The following is a 23651-nucleotide window of genomic DNA, read 5'->3' on the forward strand; positions in this document are numbered from 1 at the left end:
GCTGCACCTGACCTGATTCCACCAAGATTTGTGGGTTCAGGTCAGTTACATAGCCTCAGTGTGCTCCTGACACAGCCCCACCACCCTCCCAACCCCTGCAGAGGCCTGCGTCCAGAATCGGGGTGAAAGGCCTGCCACTACAGCAGAGGCAGCAGCAAAGATTGGGGTCAGCTGTGGGGCCTTTTGGCTGCTGCCCAACAACAGCAACCAAAAGTCCTCCAGTCCAAGGATCTGATGGGTCCCTATTTAAAATAAAATGGGCCACTTACCTTTTTGGGTCACCTTCATCTTGCTGCCTGCCCGTCTAAGACCCCACGATCGGAGAGGGGCTTAGGCGCAAGGGTTTTGTTAAAGCTTTTTCTGGAACCCGTGTGTTTGGAGAACCTTTAGGAAAATGAGGGGGGGGGGGGGCGGGGGGAGTGTCTGGGAACACCCCCTCACACTTCATTTACACACCTGCCAGCCTGCATCTATTGTAGGTGCCAATGTAAATGGGGGGGGGAGAAACCAGCCATCATGGGTATCCTTTTTCTTTTTCCCTCTCCTACACACCTGGGAATTGAGCATTCCCGAGGAACGTTGGGGAGGAATTTTGAGACCTCTATATTTTATCTTTTTTTATATGAACGCAGAGCTAACTCAGTATTCCGGGATTCTAAAATGGACTTCAGTCGATGATTCCTCAAGGGACTCTTTCATTTTTGTAGCTTGGAATGCAGCCAGGTCGTCTGGTTTGAAGCGCTCATCGGCCTTTGATCCATAACTAATCAAATGGTTCATTCTTTTTGAAAGGACAAATGGTGTTTCCTCTGATGACTAATATCTGAGGGTCTGTAGATACCTTTGATCTATAGTAGATGGAAGTTTTCTCACCTTATTGTTTGCAGCATGATACTGAAGCCTCGGGTCCTGCAGAATTCAGGCCGGGTGTTTTGTTCTCCAGGTCTAATCCAATTGTGTCTCATCAAAAGCATTAACTGGGTATGAAAGACCTGATCAAGTCGTTAATGCTGATTTTGATTGACAGCTCTATGCTCCGAGGCCTCCCCTACAGATAAATATTGGAAGTATTGGCCAATTCAGCAGGTTAGCTTTATGCTCCAAAAAAAGGGTAGAGGGAGCTCCGTGGTGCCTAGACTTCAATTCAAGGATTCTAGAAAAAAGGGCCAAGTATCTAAGTATCCTATGATTCTATTGGGCCAAGTGCAGGCAATTGGGACTAGCTTAGTGGTATAAACTGGGCGACATGGACATGTTGGGCCGAAGGGCCTGTTTCCATGTTGTAACTTCTATGATTCTATCTCATATGAACGTATGGGAAAAAGAGTCAAGAAAAAAATGGTCAATGATCACCCTATTCTGGGGTTTAGAATGTAAGATTAAATTCAAGCGATTTAGAACAAAGGGCAGGAGAAACTTCTTTACACGGAGAGTTGTGAGGCTGTGGAATTCACTTCCAGGGTTAGCGGCTGAGGCAGAAACTGTCAACAGTCGAGATTAGATTGGATAGGTGGATGAAGGAACAAGGTAGGTAAGCATGATTAGGACTATTTGCTCATGTGGAGGATAAACACTGAACATGGGCTGGTTGGGCTGAATTGCCTGTTTCCATGTTGTTACTTCTATGTATAACTTCATTTAGCATTTTCCCTAATCCCTGGGGGAGGCAAAAAAAATTAGAGAAAAACCCTGGGAAATTCCTCCCTGACTCCTTAAACCAATCAAGCAGGCTCCAGAAGACCATGGTTACCAAGATGTACTTAACTAACATCTCTCAATATCCAAAGGAACGTAGAATGGTACAGAACCCAAAAAGATCATTTTCATCCATTGGGCCAATCCCAAAGGTCACAAATCTCAAAGAGATTTGTTATGTTGAACTCAGATAATATTCAATGTACAGCTGCAAGTTAAGTAGTGTATTGCTATGTAATCTGGTGGCCTATCTTTGCTTCTTTACAATTTTACTTAAAATAAATTTGATTAGCGTCAACTATCATGTTTTATCAGTGGTTGTTATGCTAACTTGGAGAGACCAGGACCAGAGTGTGATATCCCATAATATTAAATGGCGAGTTTCCGTTCATAGGAAGTTGGTGCGCCAGACTACCCGTGATCACTGCTATGGGACGTCTACTAAAATACATATTCATACATAATGTAACCCTGGTGCTCTATTACTTGAGGTCCTATTTTAATAGTGCAATATTCAAAGGAATAGGATGCCATCAATGCTAAAACTAATTTGATATTCAACAATTGCTAACCAATATATGTTAAACATTGGGCCGGACCTTGCTGGAAAAATAATGGCGTGTCAAGAACGCATGCCATTATTAAAGTGCAAATCAGCCAGCAGGTTCAGGGGATTAAGAAATACTACGTGAGTTGCGAATCTCCAGAACTAGCTGGTCGATTTACGCCGCTCCGTCATTTGCTTCACACAAATGGCATCTCGCCCTTAACCTCCCTTTTCTTTTTAAGAACTTGTTGGATTTGCACATTAACTGCCCATTTAAACTCGCCGCAGAAAGGTAAGTCTGGTAATTAATAGCGTAAGTACCTTTTTAATGACATGATAATTGTTAATGCAATGCCAATGAACGTCTCTGGCCCAGAAATTGAACAATTTAAACAGTGGCGTCTCATTTCTTAAGTTTGTAAATTGTTCTTGGAGATTTTAAAAATATCAAAAGTTAAATTTTAAATTTTTTTTCTAACTTTTCCTTTCTGTCTCTTTTTTTTCTCTCTCTTAATCCAATCTTTCTTTCCTTTTCTGTACTTGATTTGACTCTTAATTTACCCTTCTCAGTCGTTCCTCTGTTTCTTTTCCGATGCTTAAATCTCATTGATTAAGGAGATATACTGTTGGTCCCAGATGTCCCGTTGCCCTCGCTATTGCCCCGTTATCAGCTCGCACTTCCAGCAAGTTATGGTGCAAAAATATTTGAGCTGAAGAGTGCAGAAGAAAGTCTAACTGGCCCCGTTCCAGTAAGATCCGGCCCAATGTTTTTATTCTGAATTTAAGACTAATTTATTCTGAAGATACACCTAACGATCAAAAACCACTCTGGCTGTGCTACTGTAGTTTGAGAAACTCTCTCAATTCTCCAATTAGATTACGTCTTGTAGTTTATTGACAGTTATCCAATGTCCTGTCTATTTTTAAACTTGAGGTATTGACTTTTTGTTCAGGAAAGATGCACAATTTTGTTTTCATTTTGAAACTCGAACATGATATAAAATCATATGAATATTTTTTGCAATCAGATCATTCTTGCGCATGGGCACCGTGATATATTTTTGCTTAAACTATGCTCTTGTATTTGATGTAGGTGCATCAGTGTCATTTATCAGCTTTTTAAGTTCTGTCTTAGTTCAGAAGATGATGTTGATTGGTAATGCTACAAACGCTGGAAAAAACATTAACGGCCGTTCCTCATGCACCACTTCAGTACAACATTGGGTCATTTATGTATTGCCAATGTCACTGGGATAACTATTTAAACTGATTTTCTCACCGAATCCTACTCGTGTGTCACGTTGACCTGTTCACAATTGCCTGATTTTAATCAATCAGTATATATCAAGGCACAAGATGCTTGTTGTCCAGGCAGCTTGGATCTAGAGCCATGGGGCAAATATACTCTCCACCTTTTAAAGCTGACAGTAGCTGAAACTGGATATTCTGAACTATGCAATGCAAAAATATTATTCTCAGGTATCTAGTTCTGCAATCTAATTTCTGTGACGCATCAACACGTATGTCGCCTAATATTCCAGGTCCAATGGCCAGTTAGCAAAGATCCTTTCTGTGTCACCATGCGGAAATAGCAAACTAAGCACCAGGAGCAATGAAGTAGCCAACTAATCTAATCACCAGAAAATCATTGCACCTGTAGGGACTTCATGAGAACTTCTCTGTGGCTCAAAACAAACTTACTACAGTAGGATTAACGGAATTGTATACTTACAAAACATATGGGGGTAATTTTGACTTTGGGCGAGTGTAAAATGAACGATATCGGATCAACCACCCATTATAAATCTCTTCTGTTCCGCTCACTTCACTGGAAATAAAAATCGGGAGAGATGTACAATGGGCGGCTGAATCGATACCATCCATTTTATACTATCGGCCAAAGTCCAAGTTACCCCCATTTTCTTTGACTGTATGCTATTCTATATGTTATGATAATGCATGCCTAGTTCCCCCCCCCTTTACTTTCTTCCTTGATGGTTACCCATCCATGCACTTCTGCATCCGAGATTGTTCATTCAAGCCATCAACCCTGTCAACTGTGCTCTTAGCTGGCCATCACGTAACCCACTGAAGACTTCCCATCTGATTCTTTTCTCTCCTCAAAACAGCCTGGCCGAGATTGGAAAGTTTGAGGGATGGACGGTCAACCTTGCACACACACCTCCACTTGCAGGACCCTGTGTGGGTACAGACAGAAACAGTAATTTATTTTAATAAAGTGTAGATCCCAGAACAAGTAATAAAACAATGCCCTCTTCCCTGATTGTACTAACTTTGAAGAAAATGACATTGTGTGATGAAATTTATGAATGGAACATGTTGCTTCTTTAACATGACTAACCAAGCTTGCCTTGATAAGACCTCCCAGCCCTGTGACTTCACTGCCAAGGACAAGAGCAGTAACACCGTGGGAACACCATCGCCTCCAAGTTCCCCTCCAAGTCACGGAACATCCTGTCTTGGTCATGTGACACCATCCTTTTATCATCACTGGGTCAAATTTCTGGAATTCTCTAACCAACACCATTGTGGGAGCACCATTAGCACAAGGACTGTAGCAGCTCAAGGAGAAGCCCCAGCACTACCTTCTCAGGGCAACGAAGGATGGGCATTAAAAATGCAACTCTGCTAGCATCAGCCACATCCATAGAACAAATATAAAAAGCCTGAGGTCATGTAGTTGTAATATTGTAAAAATGTCATATAGTCCATTGTGAGTCTTGTTGCAATTATGGAACACCAGGGATGATTATGCAGTTTAAGAAACATAAGAAAAGTCAGGGATGAGAAAAAGCAATTCAGCCCATCAACGTTCATCTCTTCAGTACATTAACTCTCCCATTATGGGATCTAACCGAATTTTGATCAACCCCAATGTTTCTGTCTCTATTATCTTGCTTGGTAGGTTTATCACAAACAAATTACTCTCGAGTGGGGACATTTTACCTGATATCTGTTCTAAATCTAATTTTCCACACATTTCTATTTAGGTTATGTGGTTTATGTCTATTTTGGTGTACTTTGAATTGTCTAGGTTTACGTTATCTATACCATTTAATATTTCATACACTTTGATGAGATGCCCTTTTTAACTACCATCTTTCTAAACCCTGAAGCTTCTCTAATCTTTCCTCATAGCGCAACCTCTTTATACCTGGGATCAGTTGTATTGCTTTATCAAATGTAAGTATATCGTTTTATGATCACCAAAGTCTGAACAGTGTATCGTAAAGCTTTAGCATAACTACTGCAGTCTTGTATTTTACTGTTCCGGTTATATACCCTGGTATAGTATTCCATCAGGTCCAATTGATTGTTTGTTTTCACCGTACAGGTTACTTTTTAATGTTCGTTGCAAACTATTGGCCAGAATATAATCAGTGAAAAATATTCATTGCAACATAGAACCCTGTGTCATTGAACAAGTATTGTAACCGTAATTTCAATACATTTCGGGCATGACTTAATGTCAACGACATCCTCAGTCATAGATATTTAGAGCACCTGAGAGCAGCCAACAACCTTGCTTGCAGTTAAAGGAGCCATTTAGGAGAATGCTTTCCCCCCAGTTTAAATAAAATTTCAAAAACAAAAGCCAAATCAATTTTATGCAGCAGATAAAGTAAATTATGTTCTGGTTTGCCCATTATACCCTTCAAAGTGCCAGCCGAAGGTTTGTGCGACATTGGGAATAATCATTGGCAGTATTTACTGGGTCATATTAATGCTGGTCTCCACCTCCTTTCTACCAGTCCAGAACAACCATTAAGATTGCCAGGAATAGAATCTTGTTAATAGGAGACATTGGTAATATCACACTTAGGGGTAAATTGCAGATAACATTTTACAATATCACTGATGAAAACCTATATTTAGATATGAATTATATGGCAACCTAGTGCTTCCAAGCGTTGATGTCCTAGTCAAATGGTTTGAGCGGACCCAAAGCTGATCACCATGCACTTCTTTCTGCTAGTTTGGATGTTCCCCCTCTCCAGAAAGGTTTTAAACAGGGACCTTAAAGTGCAGCACTTTGTAAGAGGGAGGGGTGAGCTGTTAACCATTGCACCAAGCTGCAACAGTGGGTGCTGGCAACGATCTTGAGCTGCTTTGACCTTGGTGTTAGGGCAATCTATGCCTTTCACTATGTCGTTGATTGTAGAGAGGGGAATGGACTCATGGTGTAGTTGAATCACAAACGAACTTGCATTTATATAGTGCCTTACACAAGCTCAGGACGTCTCAAAGCGCTTTATAGGCAATTAAGTACTTTTTTGAAGTGTAGTCACTGTTGAAATGTAGGAAACGCAGCAGCCAATTTGTGCACAGCAAGGTCCCACAGACAGCAATGAGTTAATGACCAGATAATCTGTTTTAGTGGTATTGGTTGAGGGATAAAAATTGGCCAGGACACTGGGGAGAACTACCCTGCTCTTTCTCGAATAGTGCCGTAGGATCTTTTACATCTACCTGAGAAGGCAGACGGGGCCTCGGTTTAACTTCTCATCCAAAAGATGACAACTCCAGCTCCCTCAGTATTGCACTGAAGTGTCAGCCTATATTTTGAGCTCAAGTCTCTGGAGTGGGACGTGAACTCTCAATCTTCTGACTCAAAGGCAAGAGTGCTACCAGTGGAGTAATTCACATTTGTGCAGTGGAATACGGGCAAGGGCAGTATTCTGAGGTGTATGCTTAAGGAGCACTGTTGGGAGGGTAGGGAGAGCTTTCCTTGGCATCGTATTGCTACCATTATTTACCTGGGAGAGCTTGATGATGATTGATGACACTGAATGCCATATGTAGAAAAGTTAACTATAATTGGCTTTTCTTGTGCATTTAGCGGCATACAATTTGTGCAGAACATAAAAATTATGATTTAAACAGAAAGATTACTGGCACATTTATATTTAGTTTATTCCCTTATTACAACTTTCCTTTACTAAAACAGTCCTATTACCAGCCATGAATATTCTTTCAGACAAACAGCAGTGTAATTTAGACATATTCAGAAACTTGCTGATTGAACTCCTCCCTCAGAAAAGTGGAATTCATCTGCTGTACATTTCAAAACGTAGCAAAATATATTAAACCACATCCTGTTGCAAAAAAAAGTAGAGGAAGGGAAGAAATCAATTATGAATGAAAAGGTGTGCATTCATCAGCAACACATTATACAACTGAAAAGTCAATCATGATCGTTGTGAATCTTGTAATTAAGATAAACTTGCGTTTATACAGCGCCTTCCACGTCTCCAGGACGTCCCAAAGTACCTCTCAGCCAATTAAGTACCTTTGAAGTGTGGTCACTGTTGTTATGTAGGAAACACAGCAGACAATTTGTACATTGGAGGTGCAATGAGATAAATGACCAATTGATTTGCTTTGGTAGTGTTGGTTGAAGGATAAATGTTGGCCAGGATACTGGGAGAATTCCCTGCTTGCTTTCAAATAGTGCCATGGGATATTTTACATGCACCTCAACAGGCAGGCAGGACCTCGGTTTAACGTCTTATCTCAAAGATGATACCTGGCGGTACAACACTCCCTTGGTACTGCAATGAAGTGTCAGCATAGATTATGTGTTTAAGTCCTAGAGTGGGGCTTGAACTCACAAACGTTCTGACTCAGAAGCACGAGTGTAGTGCTGCCACTGAGCCAAGCTAACACGAAAATGTTATCTGATTTATACAGCTGATATTCATACGAGGCCCAATCACTAGATTCGCCAAGACAGAATATTTCAAAAATTCCGATAAAGCATCGATGTGAAAGGAACATCCTAAATAAAAGGAAAAATTTGTAAGTCTAATTAGTTTTAAACTAATTTGGATTAAAATATTTAATGCTAAAGTCTACATACAAAAACTTTCTATTCATTCTTTAGTTAATTTGCATAAAAATGTTGGCATTTTTGTGTCAATTATAAAACAACAGAAATACCCGGAAAAGCAGTTGTGAATAGCAATTGGGTTTAAAGTAATCTCTGCAGCTACAGTATTAGAACTGCACCATTTTCAAAGCTTACTTTGTTGAATCGAATACTTACAAAAGCAACTTAACTTGTATGCCACAAACCAGAAGTCAAATTACAGATGAAGCAGTTTAAAAAAAACGTATCCTGATTGCAGAGTTTAGTATGAAACAATACTTCAAAAATGACTCACTAACCTTTCCGAAATAGAAAGAAAACAAAACATTTTGGTCATAGCCAAGCTGAATTGGCTAAATGTTTATAAAATTCAATATTTTGCCACATGTTCTGTTCTGGTTTAATGTTTAAGCTATTTAGCAATGACTCTCCTTCAAATACCATTATTCCGATAAAACTTTAAAAAATTCATAACATGCATTTGTTATAAATGCTTTCAATTTTTTTCTGCAACAAATTCTAATTTAGAATATTTATTATATAGAAGTTATTTCTCATAAAAACACATTATTTCAATGTTGTCACCAAGTATGATGGTGGATGTGTAACTTCTTTGTTACTTATATGTCCACTTGAACCGTGAAACACACAAGAGTCAAATTTCTGTGCTTCTAAACTTGGGTTGTGTCTGAAGAAAGTATTTTGAGTATACAACGCAAGGGTGAAATACTGGTGTTGGGAGCAACGAGAGAGGATGAATTAGCACAGCTCACAATGAGAGGTATTGACACGTTAACAACCTATGTTGGTTAAAGTGTGAATTTTCCTAAACCATAAAAGGTACCAAAGACTACACTAAATAAACCTAGTGATAACAGTAATAAAGAACAGAAAATGATGGAGATACTCAGGAGGTCAGACAGCATCTGTGGAGAGAGAAACAGTTAATGTTCAAGTCGATGACATTTCGTCTGTTTCTCTCTCCACAGATGCTGCCTGATCTGCTGAGTATTTCCAGCATTTTCTGTTTTTATTTCCGATTTCCAGCATCTGCAGTATTTTGCTTTTGTTTCAGTGACCTAGATGTAATATAGTGAAACCAGATGCAGCACCAGACTCTGGAGAATATAGGGGAGATACTCCTGGGACTATGCATCGCCTGGGTGCAGCAAATATTGGAAAACTAGGTGGGTTAGAGGGCAAGAATGTAAAAGGTGACCCCATTTTCCTCCATTTAAATTAATGATGGAAAATTGGACAGGTTCCTTTACAGGCGTGCACTCTGACTCGCATGTTTTTCTGATATTTGCTGTGCGCAGGAGATCCATTGCACAGACCTGGGAAAATCTCCCCTTGTTAAGTAGTGTCTTGAGTGTAAGTACCCAAAAAAAGGTCAGGTTAATTCCTCTAATGGTTGGATTGGCAAATGCCATAAATGAAGGGGGCCATTACAGCAACTGGCAATCTCAGGTCACCAATACAGACACGGACAGACCTTGTCTTAGCAGGAGCTTTCAGAACAAGTTATAAAGATCAGTGTAAAATCTGTTACCCAACCATATATATTCGAAAAGTTCATAACGGTTTCAACAAAACCAATCCTAATCACCTGTTAGAAATAATGTTATCTAGATTCAGTAAGTCCACTGGTATACTTTTAAATCACAATAAACACACATGTTGAAACAAACTGACATATGAGCGATCGTTCAACTTAACGATAAAGCATCTGCAACCCAAGGTGGGGTGGGGGGGGGGGGGGGGGTCACTATCCATCTAATTTACCTTTCTAAGATATGTATAATTCCTCACATCGTCATCCTATAGAGAATTAAAGAGGAGTCCAGAGTATCTGAAACCCTTTTGGACTTTGTTGTACCAATTCTCAGCTGTTTTAGAGGTTGTCCAGATGGGAGTGGAAGGAAATGGATCTATATTGCACACTTTTACATTCATCATTGAGGTGCCATTATCCCAAGGAAACATCAAGATTTAGAAATTAAAACTTTTTGAAAAAGGTGAATGGATGTCTGAAAACGCACACCATTGCCAATCAAGAACAAGATTAAGACCAGAGCATCCTATATACAAAGTTATTTTAAAAAACTGTACAGATTTTGAAAACTGCTACAACACACCTACCTAACAAATTCAAGAGAAAATTTCTCAATTCACATAGCCTAAACACTTGTGGTTATGTACAGATTGGACAACATGTTGCATGATCCAATAACTTATCTGTTCATTCAATGCACACTGAACAGAGTATTGGAGATTTCCTTTCCGAGTTGCAGCAGATTGCAGGTTAGTAAATGTTCATCTTGCATTTGAAAGCTATTAGAAGGTCTCTTTTTCATACCCTCAGGTCTGTTTGTAAAATTGAAGAGGAATCTATTCTTTCGCTTGACTGGATGGCTTATTTTTACTGCAGTAAACATATTAGGAGTTTTCACTACTCCGGTTTAGGCTGCCTGTAGCTGTATTACTTGGTGACTGAAGAAATTCACGGAAGTCTTGGACTAGGTCTCCCTGTTCTCCAACATTCAGGTGAGGAGGACTTCCTATAGAGGAAAAAGAAAATCAGGTCGCCATTTTGACAAAAGTCAACAAATACAAGATGACATTAATAAATACAAGGAGACATTAATAAACTTGCAGAACGGGCATGCAATTGACAAATGAATTTCAATATAGACAAGAGTGAGGTGGTGCATTTTGATAGGAAGAATAAGGAGGCCACATACTGCTTGGATAATAAGAGTCCAAATGGGGTAGAGGAGCAAAGGGATTTAGGGGTACAGATACACAAATCATTAAAAGTAGCAAAGCAGATTAACAAGGCCATAAAAAAGGCAAACCAAGCAATGGGGTTCATTCTAGAGGGATAGAATTGAAAAGCAGAGCAGTTACGTTAAACTTGTATATAATCTTGGTTAGACCACACTTGGAGCACTGTGCACAGTTCTGGTCTCCATTTTATAAAAAGGATATACAGACACTGAAGAAAGTGCAAAAAAGATTCACAAGGACGACACCAGAACGGAGAGGATATATTTATCAGGAAAGGCTGAACAGGCTGGGTTGAAAAGAGATGGCTGAGGGGTGACCTGATAGAGGTCTTTAAAATTATGAAAGGATTTGATAGGGTAGTTGTAGAGAAAATGTTTCTGCTTGTGGGGAGACCAGAACTAGTGGTCATGAGTATAAGATAATCACTAATAAATCCAATAGTGAATTCAGGAGAAACTTCTTTACCCAAAGTGTGGTAAGAATGTGGAACATGCTATCACAAGGAGTAGTTGAGGCAAATAGCATAGATGCATTTAAAGGGAAGCTAGATAAGTACATGAGGGAGAAAGGAATATAAGGATATGCTGAAAGGGTTAGGTGAAGAGGGGTAAGATAAGGCTCGTGTGGCGCATAAACGCCGGCATAGACCAGTTGGGCTGAATGGCCTAAGCGGTAGAATCTATGGGCTCAATTTTCAAACTGAGCCAGGAAGGGAGCGGCGGGGTGTCAATTCGAGGTCGGGAAACTCATTAGTACAGGTTTCCCAGACGTCCTTACGATTTTGATGTAAGGATGTCTTTTATTTTGTCGGTTTCCCGTCCAACTGACCGGCTGATTGACAAGTTGGTCTCAGTCGGACAGGAGACCAGCCAGGGAGAGGACGTCTGCGGGTAAGTCTTTGTTTGCATGGAGGTGGGGGGAGAATGGGGACATGGGTGGACAAGGGGCATGGGGGTCGCGAGTCATGGGGGATGGGATCGGGGGTCAGTCCTGGGGGGTGGGGCGGGATTGAGGGTCATCACGGGGGTCCGTGAACGCTGAGGGGGGAGGGTCAGAGGATCAGGGTCGGGGGTCTGCTATTGGGGGGGGGTGGGGGGCGTCGGGTCGGTGCAGGTAGGCTTGTTGGGCCGAGGGGAAGCACTCCTGCTCCTCCAGGTCCACAGGCTGTGCCTTTCTAAGCACTTACCTGCAGTCTCGGGCCTTCTCTCCTCCTTTCACAAGGCGTAAAACAGAAGGCCCGGGAATCTCGGCCCCCCGGGATTGAAATGGGAAATTAGTTAAAAATGGAGGCCTGAAGCCTCCTTCTAAGGTTCTAAGGCCCGACCTGCCTCCTGGGAGCGGTTGGCCGCCCGCCCCTTATCCCACCCCCACGAAAACCAGAAATGGGCGGGTTGGAGGTGGGACTGAAATGGTGGCAATTTTCAATGCTCCCCCCTGCCCGCAACTCACCCGTTTTTTAATTTGAAAATCGAGCCCCATGTAACTAGGTAACAAGTTAGTTACAAAGAAACCTTTAACCAGCAGGTCAAACATAAATATTGATTTTAGTATAGCAGAATCTGGCTTAACTCCTTGGGTAAACCTAGGCTTGGTCTAGTCATGAACACTGCTTTTACCAAGTTATCTTAAATAAAATATTTATGGCTTAAGATACCCTTTGAAACTATGGAGTGAAACTACACCATACAAATATTTAAGTACAGTCCACGTAAGACCTCTATGCCAAATGCGGAAAGAAAAGTCATTTAAATCAAATACATTCCGCTCAAATGCTAGACAGGGCGGTGCAAAAGTAGTAAAAGTAGAAAGCTGCACTATATAAAAAAGCATTTAAAGAGATTGTTTAAAACACTGGATTTTTCCATTCAAATGTTACTGGGGAGGAGTTTTCACCAGTAAAACTATTAAAAGAAAGTAACTCTTGAAGAAATTACTACTTTCAATGTAAAATATTAACCACCAGCAATTTTACACAGGATTTGTTTTTAAGTTTTGTAATGGACTGATCTGAATTGGGGAAGCCCAGTGGATAAGTACGTACTGTGGGGCTGGACAGTATTTTCTTACCCTTTTTGTCGTATGTTCACATGATTTTTAAATTTGAATTGCATTTTAAAAGGGTCCTTTGGAAACACCTGAAAACACCCATGTGCTTCATTGAAAAGTTAAGTGGCTGTGCCCAAGTGATATCATCTAAGGCCTTGCACTGCATCTACCACCAGTGCTGCTCAGCTTCCAAACAACCGTCAACAAAATATGATCAAAACACTTAATTATTAAAACAGAAAAGCCTTCAACAACTTATTTTTGGATGCATGCTGTAACAGTTATAGATTTGAAATAAAGAGTTCACATGTTTAATCCTTGAAAAACAAACTATTTGTAAAGCTTTTCATTACTGAAAAAAATGTACATTGTACACAGAGTTCTGAATTAGCAAATAAACAATAGTATTTGTAACTACAGCAGATGCAAACTGCAGAATGAGATCCTCAAAACTCGTAAGGTTACATTTATGTTACCTGAAGTACAATATATTCCAAGATCTATTAAAACCATGGCCGTAAGAACTAAATGAGGAACAATTACAGAATGATTACTCCTACTTTTATTCTTCAGGTGTCATAGCAACATAATTACTGAGCAGCCATCGGCTGGGCCAGAATGCATTTGAGTGACGATATTACAGAAACAGATCACAAGATAATTGCAGACGATTAAGGCCATCCAGCTCATTTTAATTCACCCATCCATAAAGACCCTACAATCCCAATATTGCTGTATCTGATTGTTTCTTAAATGATTCCAGGGTTTTCACCTCCATTTAAGTCTTTTCCAAGTGTTGATCTCTCTCTGCAAGAAGAACTTCCCAATATTAGTTAAAAAATTACCTTTTACTAGTTTGAAGCTGTGCCTTTCATTTTACTTCCAGTTTGATTTCAACTAATATTTTAGGTTTTGTTTTTCCATACCATTTATTACGGCAAACATCTCTACAAGATCACATCTCCGACGCTTCCTTTCCAGGCTGAAAAGCCCAAATCTCTCTCGTCAATCTGCATACCTGACACTGCACATCAGCCTTGTGACTCTTCTTTGCAACGCCTCCCATGCTCTAATGTCTCCCTTGTTCCTTGTACAGATGATACTGTGCAGGCCCCGATGAGTTGTGACATTTAAAACAACCAACCAGTGGAAAAGTACATGCAAAACTGCAAGTGTGCTATGTCTGGTAGGGTCTATGAATTATTTAAATGCAGTATTACACCAGTTAGTCTTCTGCTTATAGAATGAGTTAAGTAATTTGTGCTTTTTTTATAATTAAGAAAATTTAAAGAAAGGGAGGATCGAACATGACGCACATCATTAAGCAAGAGTAAGGCAGCAGAGTGCAATAATTATGCAATTAGGGCAGATTAAGGGTCGTGGTTTAGAATGCTTTATGCAAAAACAATGTTTGCTTTCTCCCCTTCAGGACTTCGATATTTTCACACTTTTAATATAAAAACAAGGACTTCAGATTGGAATAGGGCAGCTTTTAGAAGCTGAGGCCCAAGCGGAAAGAGAAATTGGCACACAGGACTATAAGATCAGTGGAATTTTTTTTTAAAAAAGGAGTTTGCAAATTTGCAGAATAAATATAAACCATTAAAAAACGACCACTTCAAGCTTCAGAATGCCGTCTATAAATAAAGAGGTTAGATATGCTTTGATACCAGTACATAACAAAAACCTATCAATCCCAGTCTTGAAAATTTCACTTGCCCCCAGCATCCACAGCCTTTTGGGGGAAGAGACTTCCAGATTTCCACTATCCTTTGTGAAAAAGTGCTTCCTGATTTCACTCCTAAACGGCCTGGCTCTAATTTTAGGATCATGTCTTTGCTCTGGATTCCCACACCACAGGAAATAGTTTCTTTGTATCTACCCAATCGAATCCCATTATCATTTTAAACACCTCAGCAGTGTCCCACAGGGTTCTGTTCTAGGAGTGCTTCTGTTCACTGTGTACATCAATGATTTGGATATAGGACTAGAGGGAGTGATGTCCAAATTTGCAGATGACACTAAAATAGGAGGCATAGTAAATAATTCTGAGAACCAAAGAAAGCTGCAAGTGGATATTAATAAGATGGTGGAATGGGCAAAAAAGTGGCACAGAATTCAATGTCAATAAATGGAGGTGGTACATAAGAACATAAGAAATTGGAGCAGGAGTAGGCCAATTGGCCCCTCGAGCCTGCTCCGCCATTCAATAAGATCATGGCTGATCTGATCCCAACCACAAATCTAAAGAACACAAGAAGTCGGAGCAGGACCCGGCCACATAGCCCCTGGGCCCTCTCCGCCACCCACAGGGCATTGACCGATCCGAACTCAGCTTCATGTCCAATTTCCTGCCCGCTCCCCATAGTAAGAAAATTTTGGTAAGAAAATTAAAAGCATTAATTATACTTTGAATGGGGAAAAGCTGAATGATGTGGAAGAGCAGAGGGATTTGGGGGTTCAGGTTCATAAGACATTCAAAGCAGCACCTCATGTGGATAAGGCCTTAAAAAAAGCTATTGGGTTTTATGGCAAAAAGTATAGAATATACAAGTCGGGATGTAATGGCGAATCTAGTAAGACTACAATTAGGAGTATTATATGCAGTTTTGGCCTCCACACTATAAGAGGAATGTTGAGACAATCGATAGGACACAGCACAGATACTGTGGCATCAGGAAATAAAAATACGAAGACCGACCTGAAATATTGGGGCTGTTTTAATTAGAACAGAGTAAGGGGTGACTTGATAGAGGTTTAAAATTATGAACCACCAGGTGCATGGTTCATACTCCTGTGACTCGGCCAACGTTGTCTACCTCATACGTTGCAGGAAAGGATGCCCCAGAGCATGGTACATTGGCGAGACCATGCAGACGCTGCGACAACGGATGAACGGACACCGCGCAACAATCGCCAAACAGGAGGGTTCCCTCCCAGTCGGGGAACACTTCAGCAGTCATGGACATTCATCCACCGACCTTCGGGTAAGCGTACTCCAAGGCGGCCTTCGAGACACACGACAACGCAAAATCGTCGAGCAGAAATTGATAGCCAAGTTCCGCACCCATGAGGACGGCCTCAACCGGGATCTTGGGTTCATGTCACGCTACACGTTACCCCACCAGCGAACAAATGTTATCTGTTTTTAATATAATGGGTCATTTGCTGGCTCTCTCTGCCTTCCGGATGTTTCTGCCTCTCTCTGTGTTTTTTTTTCTCTGTTTTTTTTCCCTGTTTGTTTTTTTGTTGAATGTGTATTCGGGGGTTCTGCAGGTGACACCTCTCTGTCTGAACACGGTGATTGCCTTGGCAACAGGCAGTTGCAGGGGCAGTCTGTAAACACCATGTATTGTTCTATATGTATAAATGCGTAGGCTTCAAGGAGCTCTTGAAACATTTGCCTGAGGAAGGAGGAAATCTCCGAAAGCTTGTGAATTTAAAATAAAATTGCTGGACTATAACTTGGTGTTGTAAAATTGTTTAAAATTATGAAGGAATGGGATAGACTAGATAACACAGACTGTTTCCAGTGATTCAAGGAAGACAGGACACTGATTTGAGGGTAAATGTAACAGACTTAGGACAGAGAACGGGAGAAACTTTTTTTTTTACACACAGAGGGTTATGAGGCTGTGGAATGCATTACCAGAGTTAATGATTGAAGCAGGGACCATGTGAAGATTTAAGAACAGGTTAAATAGGCATCTGAAGAAAAGAGGAATAAAGGTATACAGGAACATGGGATTACAATACTGCTCGTGTGAAGGATTAACAACACGGACTGGCTGGGCTGAACAGCCCATTTCTGTGTTGTAATTTCTGTGTAATTCTAATTTGAGCAGGGAGGTAGTGTAGAGGCTGCAGTGTCTGCCATCAGGAAGAAGGAAGAATGGGAGGTGGGAAACATGTCTTTATAAAAATTTAGGTTAAAAAAAAGTTAGTGACAGTGTGCTTTCGAATAGCAACTAAAGCTAAAAAATGGATGAGCTAAAGAGTTGTTTGCTATTCCGGTTGGTTTGTCCATTTGCCCCACCACAAATGGTAGGTCATTTGCTTTACCATAGATGATACAACTCACAGGTTCAGCTCTCTGCTGCCCAGGGGATTGTAAGACGATTGCTAGAACACAGCCGAGTGAAAATATCTGTTCTGGGAAAGTCTGCTCTACCAGTGTTTCTTCACTGCCGGCACCTGCAGTTTACACCAGAAGCCAGATGTAGACCAAAGGGATTTGAGAACTACAGTTCTGCTACTGTGTTCTCTTTAAGCAGCGATGATGCAATAGCAGATGGGGAGTGTACAATGCAAGCACTTCTGTACTGGGAATGCTTAAAACCCTCTAATCACATTTTCATATGCAACTACACGAGTGCAGTGTCAAGGTTAAAAGGAAGGTTAAGAATTTAAATAATAACATCAGCCTCCATGGCGATACAGACCACACAGCTGGCCAATTCAGAGTAATAAATTCTGGTAAGAGAGAACCTGCTACTATCTGACTTTTACTGATCAAGGATTAAAGTGTGCTTCATAGTGCAATCTTCCAGGTAAAGTCCTTACAATCTCCTTCACTTTATTAAAAGGGTATTAATGGCAGAGCAAACTTTGCAGCAAGACTTCTTGACTACCAAGCAAAGTTAAAACTATTGACATAAAATGAAAGACTTTAACATGAATTCACGCTGCAGTAGTATACACTGTTTAAAAACATTCACTAGTATACATATCACAAAAATGCTGACAACTTAAGCTTTAGATACCTGAGCTTTATCCATGCAGTTTCCACCTGTTACACAAAAAAACTTGACCAGCATGACAATAATCATTCAGCACAAACGGCACAACTTTTTCTCTCCAACGTTCTCCTTTCTTCTCCTGAAGATGCTGGTGTACAGATCCGCAGGCACCTCTGGTACCTTGCCAAAGTGGCCATTCTGTATGTCCAAGTCCAGCCAGCCAGTACTGGAAGGGTCACAGCCAAGCCTGGCCCCGTCCTTAGCCCACGTCTACACACGCTGTTTCCACATTGCTGGCCTATACACACGTCCCCCAACACTGGGAAAGATCTGCAGCCAATTATGTAGTTGGAATTGCAGCTATTTTTGTGCTGCTGCCTGAGTTCTGCGATCTGTCCTCCAATGTAAAGCGGCTGGATTTCAGAGCACTGGAAGCTGACACAAACTGCTTTCACTTGAAGTGGCTCTGTGCAATTTAAGACACCTTTACATTTGTACTGGGGGTCTGGGAGAAGAGTGACAGTTAGGCACAGCTGTACAATCTCCAACCCTGGCTCTCTTTCTACTGTACCTGGTTAAAGGGCCAACAGGAAAAAGCTTTTCTTTTCTGCACCTACAATTTCTCAAGGACTATGAAAAGTTGGGCCCCAGACACTGAACGTGCCTGCTTTATATCAACATGTGTGGTCAGCAGCAGGAGTGTAAGGAGCTTTCTCGCAACAGTGCACTAAATAAAAAAAAAGCACCTATAAGCTCACCATTAGAATTTGCCCCACGCCGCAATTTTTCTCTCTTACTCACACAGATCTGAAGTCTTATTTCATACATGTGAAAAATACTTAACTGGCAGCAACTCCACAGTCTAGCTCTGTGATGCTGCCCTCTTCTGGATCCACTCCTCCACATCATATCATAGACATTACATTGTCTCGAGTAGTTTCTGCTCCCATGCTGGCATAATAAGCTTTGTTGGACCCCGTAGTTCCAGCTTTGACTCCCTCCCCCATAATTTGCATGCTACCCCTCAATGACATCATCTGGAAGCAAGCAAACAGCTTTCATATAGAATCATAGAAGGTTACAGCATGGAAGGTGGCCATTCAGCCCATCGAGTCCGCGTCGGCTCTATGCAAGAGCAATCCAGCAAGTCCCACTCCCCCGCCCTTTCCCCATAGCCCTGCAAATTTTTCCTTTCAAGTACTTATCCAGTTCCCTTTTGAAGGCCATGATTGAATCTGCCTCCACCACCCTCTTGGATAATGCATACCAGATCCTAACCACTCACTGTGTAAAAAGGTTTTTCCTCATGTCATCTTTGGTTCTTTTGCCAATCACCTTAAATCTATGTCCTCTGGTTCTTGACCCTTCCGCCAATGGGAACAGTTTTTCTCTATCTACTCTGACTAGACCCTTCATAATTTTGAATACCTCTATCAAATCTCCTCGCAACCATCTCTGTTCCAAGGAGAACAACCCCAGTTTCTCCAGTCTATCCACGTAACTAAAATCCCTCATCCCTGGAATCATTCCAGTAAATCCCTTCTGCACCCTTTCTAAGGCCTTCATATCTTTCTTGAAGTGCAGTGCCCAGAACTGGACACAATACTCCAGTTGTGGCCAAACCAGTGTTTTATAAAGGTTCATCATGACTTCCATACTTTTGTAATCTATGCCTCTATTTATAAAGCCCAGGATCCCATATGCTTTTTTAACCGCTTTCTCAACCTGCCTTGCCACTTCAATGATTTGTGCACATATACCCCCAAGATCGCTCTGTTCCTGTATCCCTTTGAGAATTGTGTCCTCTAGTTTATATTGCCTCTCCTCGTTCTTCCTATCGAAATGTATCACTTCGCATTTTTCTGCATTAAGTTTCATCTGCCACGTGTCTGCCACCAGCCTGTCTATATCCTCTTGAAGTCTATCACTATCCTCTTCACTGTTTACTACCCTTCCAGGTTTTGTGTCATCTGCAAATTTTGAAATTGTGCCCTGTACACCCAAATCCAAGTCATTAATATATATCGAGAAAAACAGTGGTCCCAGCACTGACTCCTGGGGAACACCATTGTACACCTCCCTCCAGTCCGAAAAGCAACCGTTCACCACTACTCTCTGTTTTCTGTCCCTTAGCCAATTCTGTATCCATGTTGCTACTGCCCCCTTTATTCCATGGGCCACAATCTTGATGATAAGCCTACCGTGTGGCACTTTATCAAACACCTTTTCAAAGTCCATATACACCACATCAACTGCATTGCCCTCATCTACCCACTCTGTTACCTCATCAAAAAACTCCATCAGGTTAGTTAAACACGATTTGCCTTTAACAAATCCGTGCTGGCTCTCCCTAATCAATCCACCCTCGTCCAAGTGACTGTTAATTCTGTCCCAGATTATCGTTTCTAAAAGTTTCCCCACCACTGAGGTAAAACTGACTGGCCTATAGTTGCTGGGTTTATCATTACACCCTTTTTATGAACAAGGGTGTAAAATTTGCAATTCTTCAGTCCTCTGGCACCACCCCCTTATCTACGGATCTCTGCATGCCCATTTTGCCCCTCGCCCCCTCCGATTAAATCCACACTGTTGCCATTCTCTCCAACTGCCTATCTGACATTAACTTGGGATGAGCTGAAACTTCCTCCAGCTTACGGTCAGTAAAATCAAAGTCTCCCTCTTTGGCTCCTGCAAACTCCTTTGCACCTGCAGTCTCAGCTCCATCTATATCCCTGGCTGCTAGTTCAGGTTAAACCCAGAGGAGCAGACCCTTGGTGCACTGCTTGACCCAAGCTCAACTTCCTCCCCCCACCGCCGACATCTGAAACATGACCAATCCTCCATCCCTACCTCCAGCCGACAACCTTCTTGCTTCCACACTTCATAAATGACAAGTTGCCCAGAACGTCGTGGCCTGCATCCCATACTAAGGCCGCAATACGATTGTTCAGATACTCCCCAAGCTCCATGTGCCCCAGAGAATTGACTAAGATCATCATCATCTTCAGATTCCTCCACAACCTCACCCTCACCTAATCCAGCTGTTCAGCAGCCCCGACAGATGGATCAAACACTCCCAGAACAGACTTTATAGATCAAGAATTTAAAGGTGTGTAACAGGCACCTTAAAAGAACAAGGCAATAAAAGATTGTTCAGTACTGAATAACCCAACTGTAGATGGAGACTTAAATTAAAAAAGATTAAAACATCCTTTGTCTACAACTGTATTCTGGAATTCAGCTAACACGAACACAGAATGCTCAAAATGGGTAAGAGACTTGGGCAATGAGTTACCAGGGGAAAGCACTGAAGCTTCATAAAACTTCAAATTGACCTTTTTAGGCAGTGAACTTTATTTTAGAAGTTAACTTGATGTTTCCCTTCTCACACCAACAGCTGGCCCAAGAATGGCATTTCCCCAAGAACAGACTGCCTGTCAGCTGAGGATAGTTGTGTAGACAAAAGATTGAGAAAAACAGAAAACAAATAAAAGTTCTGTAGGCTGGAATGACAGATTGGATTTCCACACCAGCCTCACTGCCACTACTCGTTTAGTATTGCGTTACTTAATATGGTGTTAGCAAAATGCAGGTGAATGTTTGCAACGATTCACAGCATACTAGACATTAAAGGTGTCCACATTGGTAATTTAACTCCCAGCTGTTTGGGTGAGGCTTCTGCTCCCAAACCTGACAGCACAAATTCTGTATGTGTATTGTGGATATTCCCAAAACAATACTACAGGGAAGACGAGTAGGCCATTCAGCGCTGATCTGTATCCTAACACCATCCACCTGCCTTGGCTCCATATCCCTTAATACCCTTTGCTGGCAAAAATCCATCGATTTCAGATTTAAAATTATTAACTGAGCTAGCACCTACTGCTTTTTGTGGGAGAATTCCACACTTCTACCATCCTTTGCGTGAAGAAATGTTTCCTAACTTCTCTCCTGAATGACCTGGCTCTAATTTTAAGGTTATGTTCCCTTATCTTAGATTCCTCCACCAACGGAAAAAGTTTCTCTCTATCTACCCTATCAACTCCTTTCAAAATCCTAGAAACTTCAATCAAATCACCACTTAACCTTCTATATTCCAGGGAATACAAGCCTAATTTATGTAATCTCTCCTCATAATTTAACCCTTGGAGCCCTGGTAACATTCTGCTGAATCTGCACTGCACTCCTTCCAAGGCCAATATATCCTTTCTAAGGTGCGGTGCCCAGAACTGTACACAGTACTCCAGATGTGCTCTAACCAGGGCTTTGTATAGCTGTAGTAAAACTTCCTCCCCATTATATTTCTAGCCCTCTAGTTATAAAGGCTAACATTCCATTAGCCTTTTTGATTATTTTTTGTACCCGATTACATTTTGGTGATCTGTGTACATGGGTCCCTAAATCTCTTTGGACCTCCACTGTTCCTAACTTTTCACCATTTGAAAAAATACTCAGATCTATCCTTTTTTGGTCCAAAGATATTTTGGAGAATGGTGCCAAAATAGCCATAAAATGAAATGATCTACTTCAAAACATTTTGCACTATCATGAAATGATCCACTTTAAAACATTTTGCACTATCAAAGAAAAGTGTTCAAGCAACATACAAGCTATATGTGTTGCATAACAAAACTAAACTTTCACTAGCACAAATCCTCATACACTTTTAGATATGCACCTTAGATGAGGGCAATCTTACCACCACTTACACTGTAAATTTTTTAAAATTAAGGCCAGGTAATTTCTGCAGGGCTTTTTGTGAATAAAATGCATGCAAGATGAGTGAAGCTCGACACCGTAACATATTGTAAGAGAATTCTCTGCAGTTAACAGAAGAAACAATGATGAAAACATGTTGCTGAACTCAGCGGTCTGGTAGAACCATGACTAGCTGGTGAAGGGTTGATTCCTAGCGTCAAGAGGACTTGGGCTGGAAAACCTGCACTCTTCAACCGTGAAAGAAAGCGAATGAGAGGGGACCTTAAAGAGGCAAAAAAGGTATTAAGTAGAATAGAATACATAACTCCAGAGTGCTATTTTAAGTTAAACCTCAACTGCAGAATAAGGGAGTATAGGTGTAAACTGGTAAAAGGCAATTTCAGAATTGATACCTGGATGCATTTCTTCACAGAAAGTGATTAATACCTGGAATATTCTTCTGAGTTGGGTAGTGGACTCAAGAACTCTGGAATCATTCAAAAAGCAGTTAGATACAGCGATTAAAAAGGGAGGGGGGGGGGGGGAGAAGAAGAGGAAGGAAAGACAACAGTAGATTTCTACAAAAGGAAGAGCGAACTGGATAAAATGGCCTCCCTCATCTGTACTTATCCTCATCATTTAAATCTACAGTACCACAGCAGAACGTGCAGAGACACAAATCGAATCTTACATACTTTCCTCCTCCCTAAACAGCTGAGAAGGGTCTTGTGGAAAGTTACTGAAGATACTGAAAGTTACTGCATCAATCTGTATGCACTGCAGGCACAAACTGAACCAACACTGGTTTTAACTTAGCTTATACCTAGGTGGTGCTGCTCGCGGTCGGAGTTGCTGGAGATTGAGCTGAGATTTGAGGAAGGTCGGGAACCGACACGTTCCGTCTGAGCCTCATGCAAGTCCTGCAGCAACTTGGTGGTCTCATCTAGATTTCTTTGGTTATCATCGTGATCAGGCTCCTTCTTCACTACTTTCCCTAAAATGTGACAAATTTTCAATTAAGGTACGGTTTACGTATCTTGGGAAACCGGACAAGCTTTTAAGGGAAAGGGTATGCAAAATGCTATTGGTATAAATTAAGCAAACTGTAAAAGTTCATCTTTTAAAAAAAAATGGTGAATTTTCTGCTCATCGAGGGAAGGGGATGTTAGCGCTAAGGAATGGTCATCCAGTCAACATTAAGCATTCCCAGGTCTAGTATAGGACGGTTAGATGCTGAGAGTAAAGC

General features: G+C 41.2%; 1 protein-coding gene across 6 annotated transcripts in view; it reads right to left on the reverse strand.

Moving 5' to 3' along the window:
- Positions 1 to 7152: 7152 nt before the first annotated feature.
- Positions 7153 to 23651, reverse strand: part of brd9 (bromodomain containing 9) — a 61985-nt gene continuing 45486 nt past the window's right edge. For 5 of the 6 annotated variants that reach the window (XM_068000674.1, XM_068000667.1, XM_068000658.1 and 2 more), the window contains exons 16-17: positions 23229 to 23399; positions 7153 to 10693 (exon numbers count right to left, since the gene is read on the reverse strand). In XM_068000674.1, coding sequence (XP_067856775.1) covers positions 10572 to 10693; positions 23229 to 23399 — 293 coding nt within the window. In that variant the 3' untranslated portion in view covers positions 7153 to 10571. The remainder of the gene's footprint in view (positions 10694 to 23228; positions 23400 to 23651) is intronic. The other variant, XM_068000682.1, reaches the window with a different exon arrangement.

Source organism: Heptranchias perlo, chromosome 2 (genome assembly GCF_035084215.1).
Source record: "Heptranchias perlo isolate sHepPer1 chromosome 2, sHepPer1.hap1, whole genome shotgun sequence".
NCBI classification, from domain to species: Eukaryota; Metazoa; Chordata; class Chondrichthyes; order Hexanchiformes; family Hexanchidae; genus Heptranchias; species Heptranchias perlo.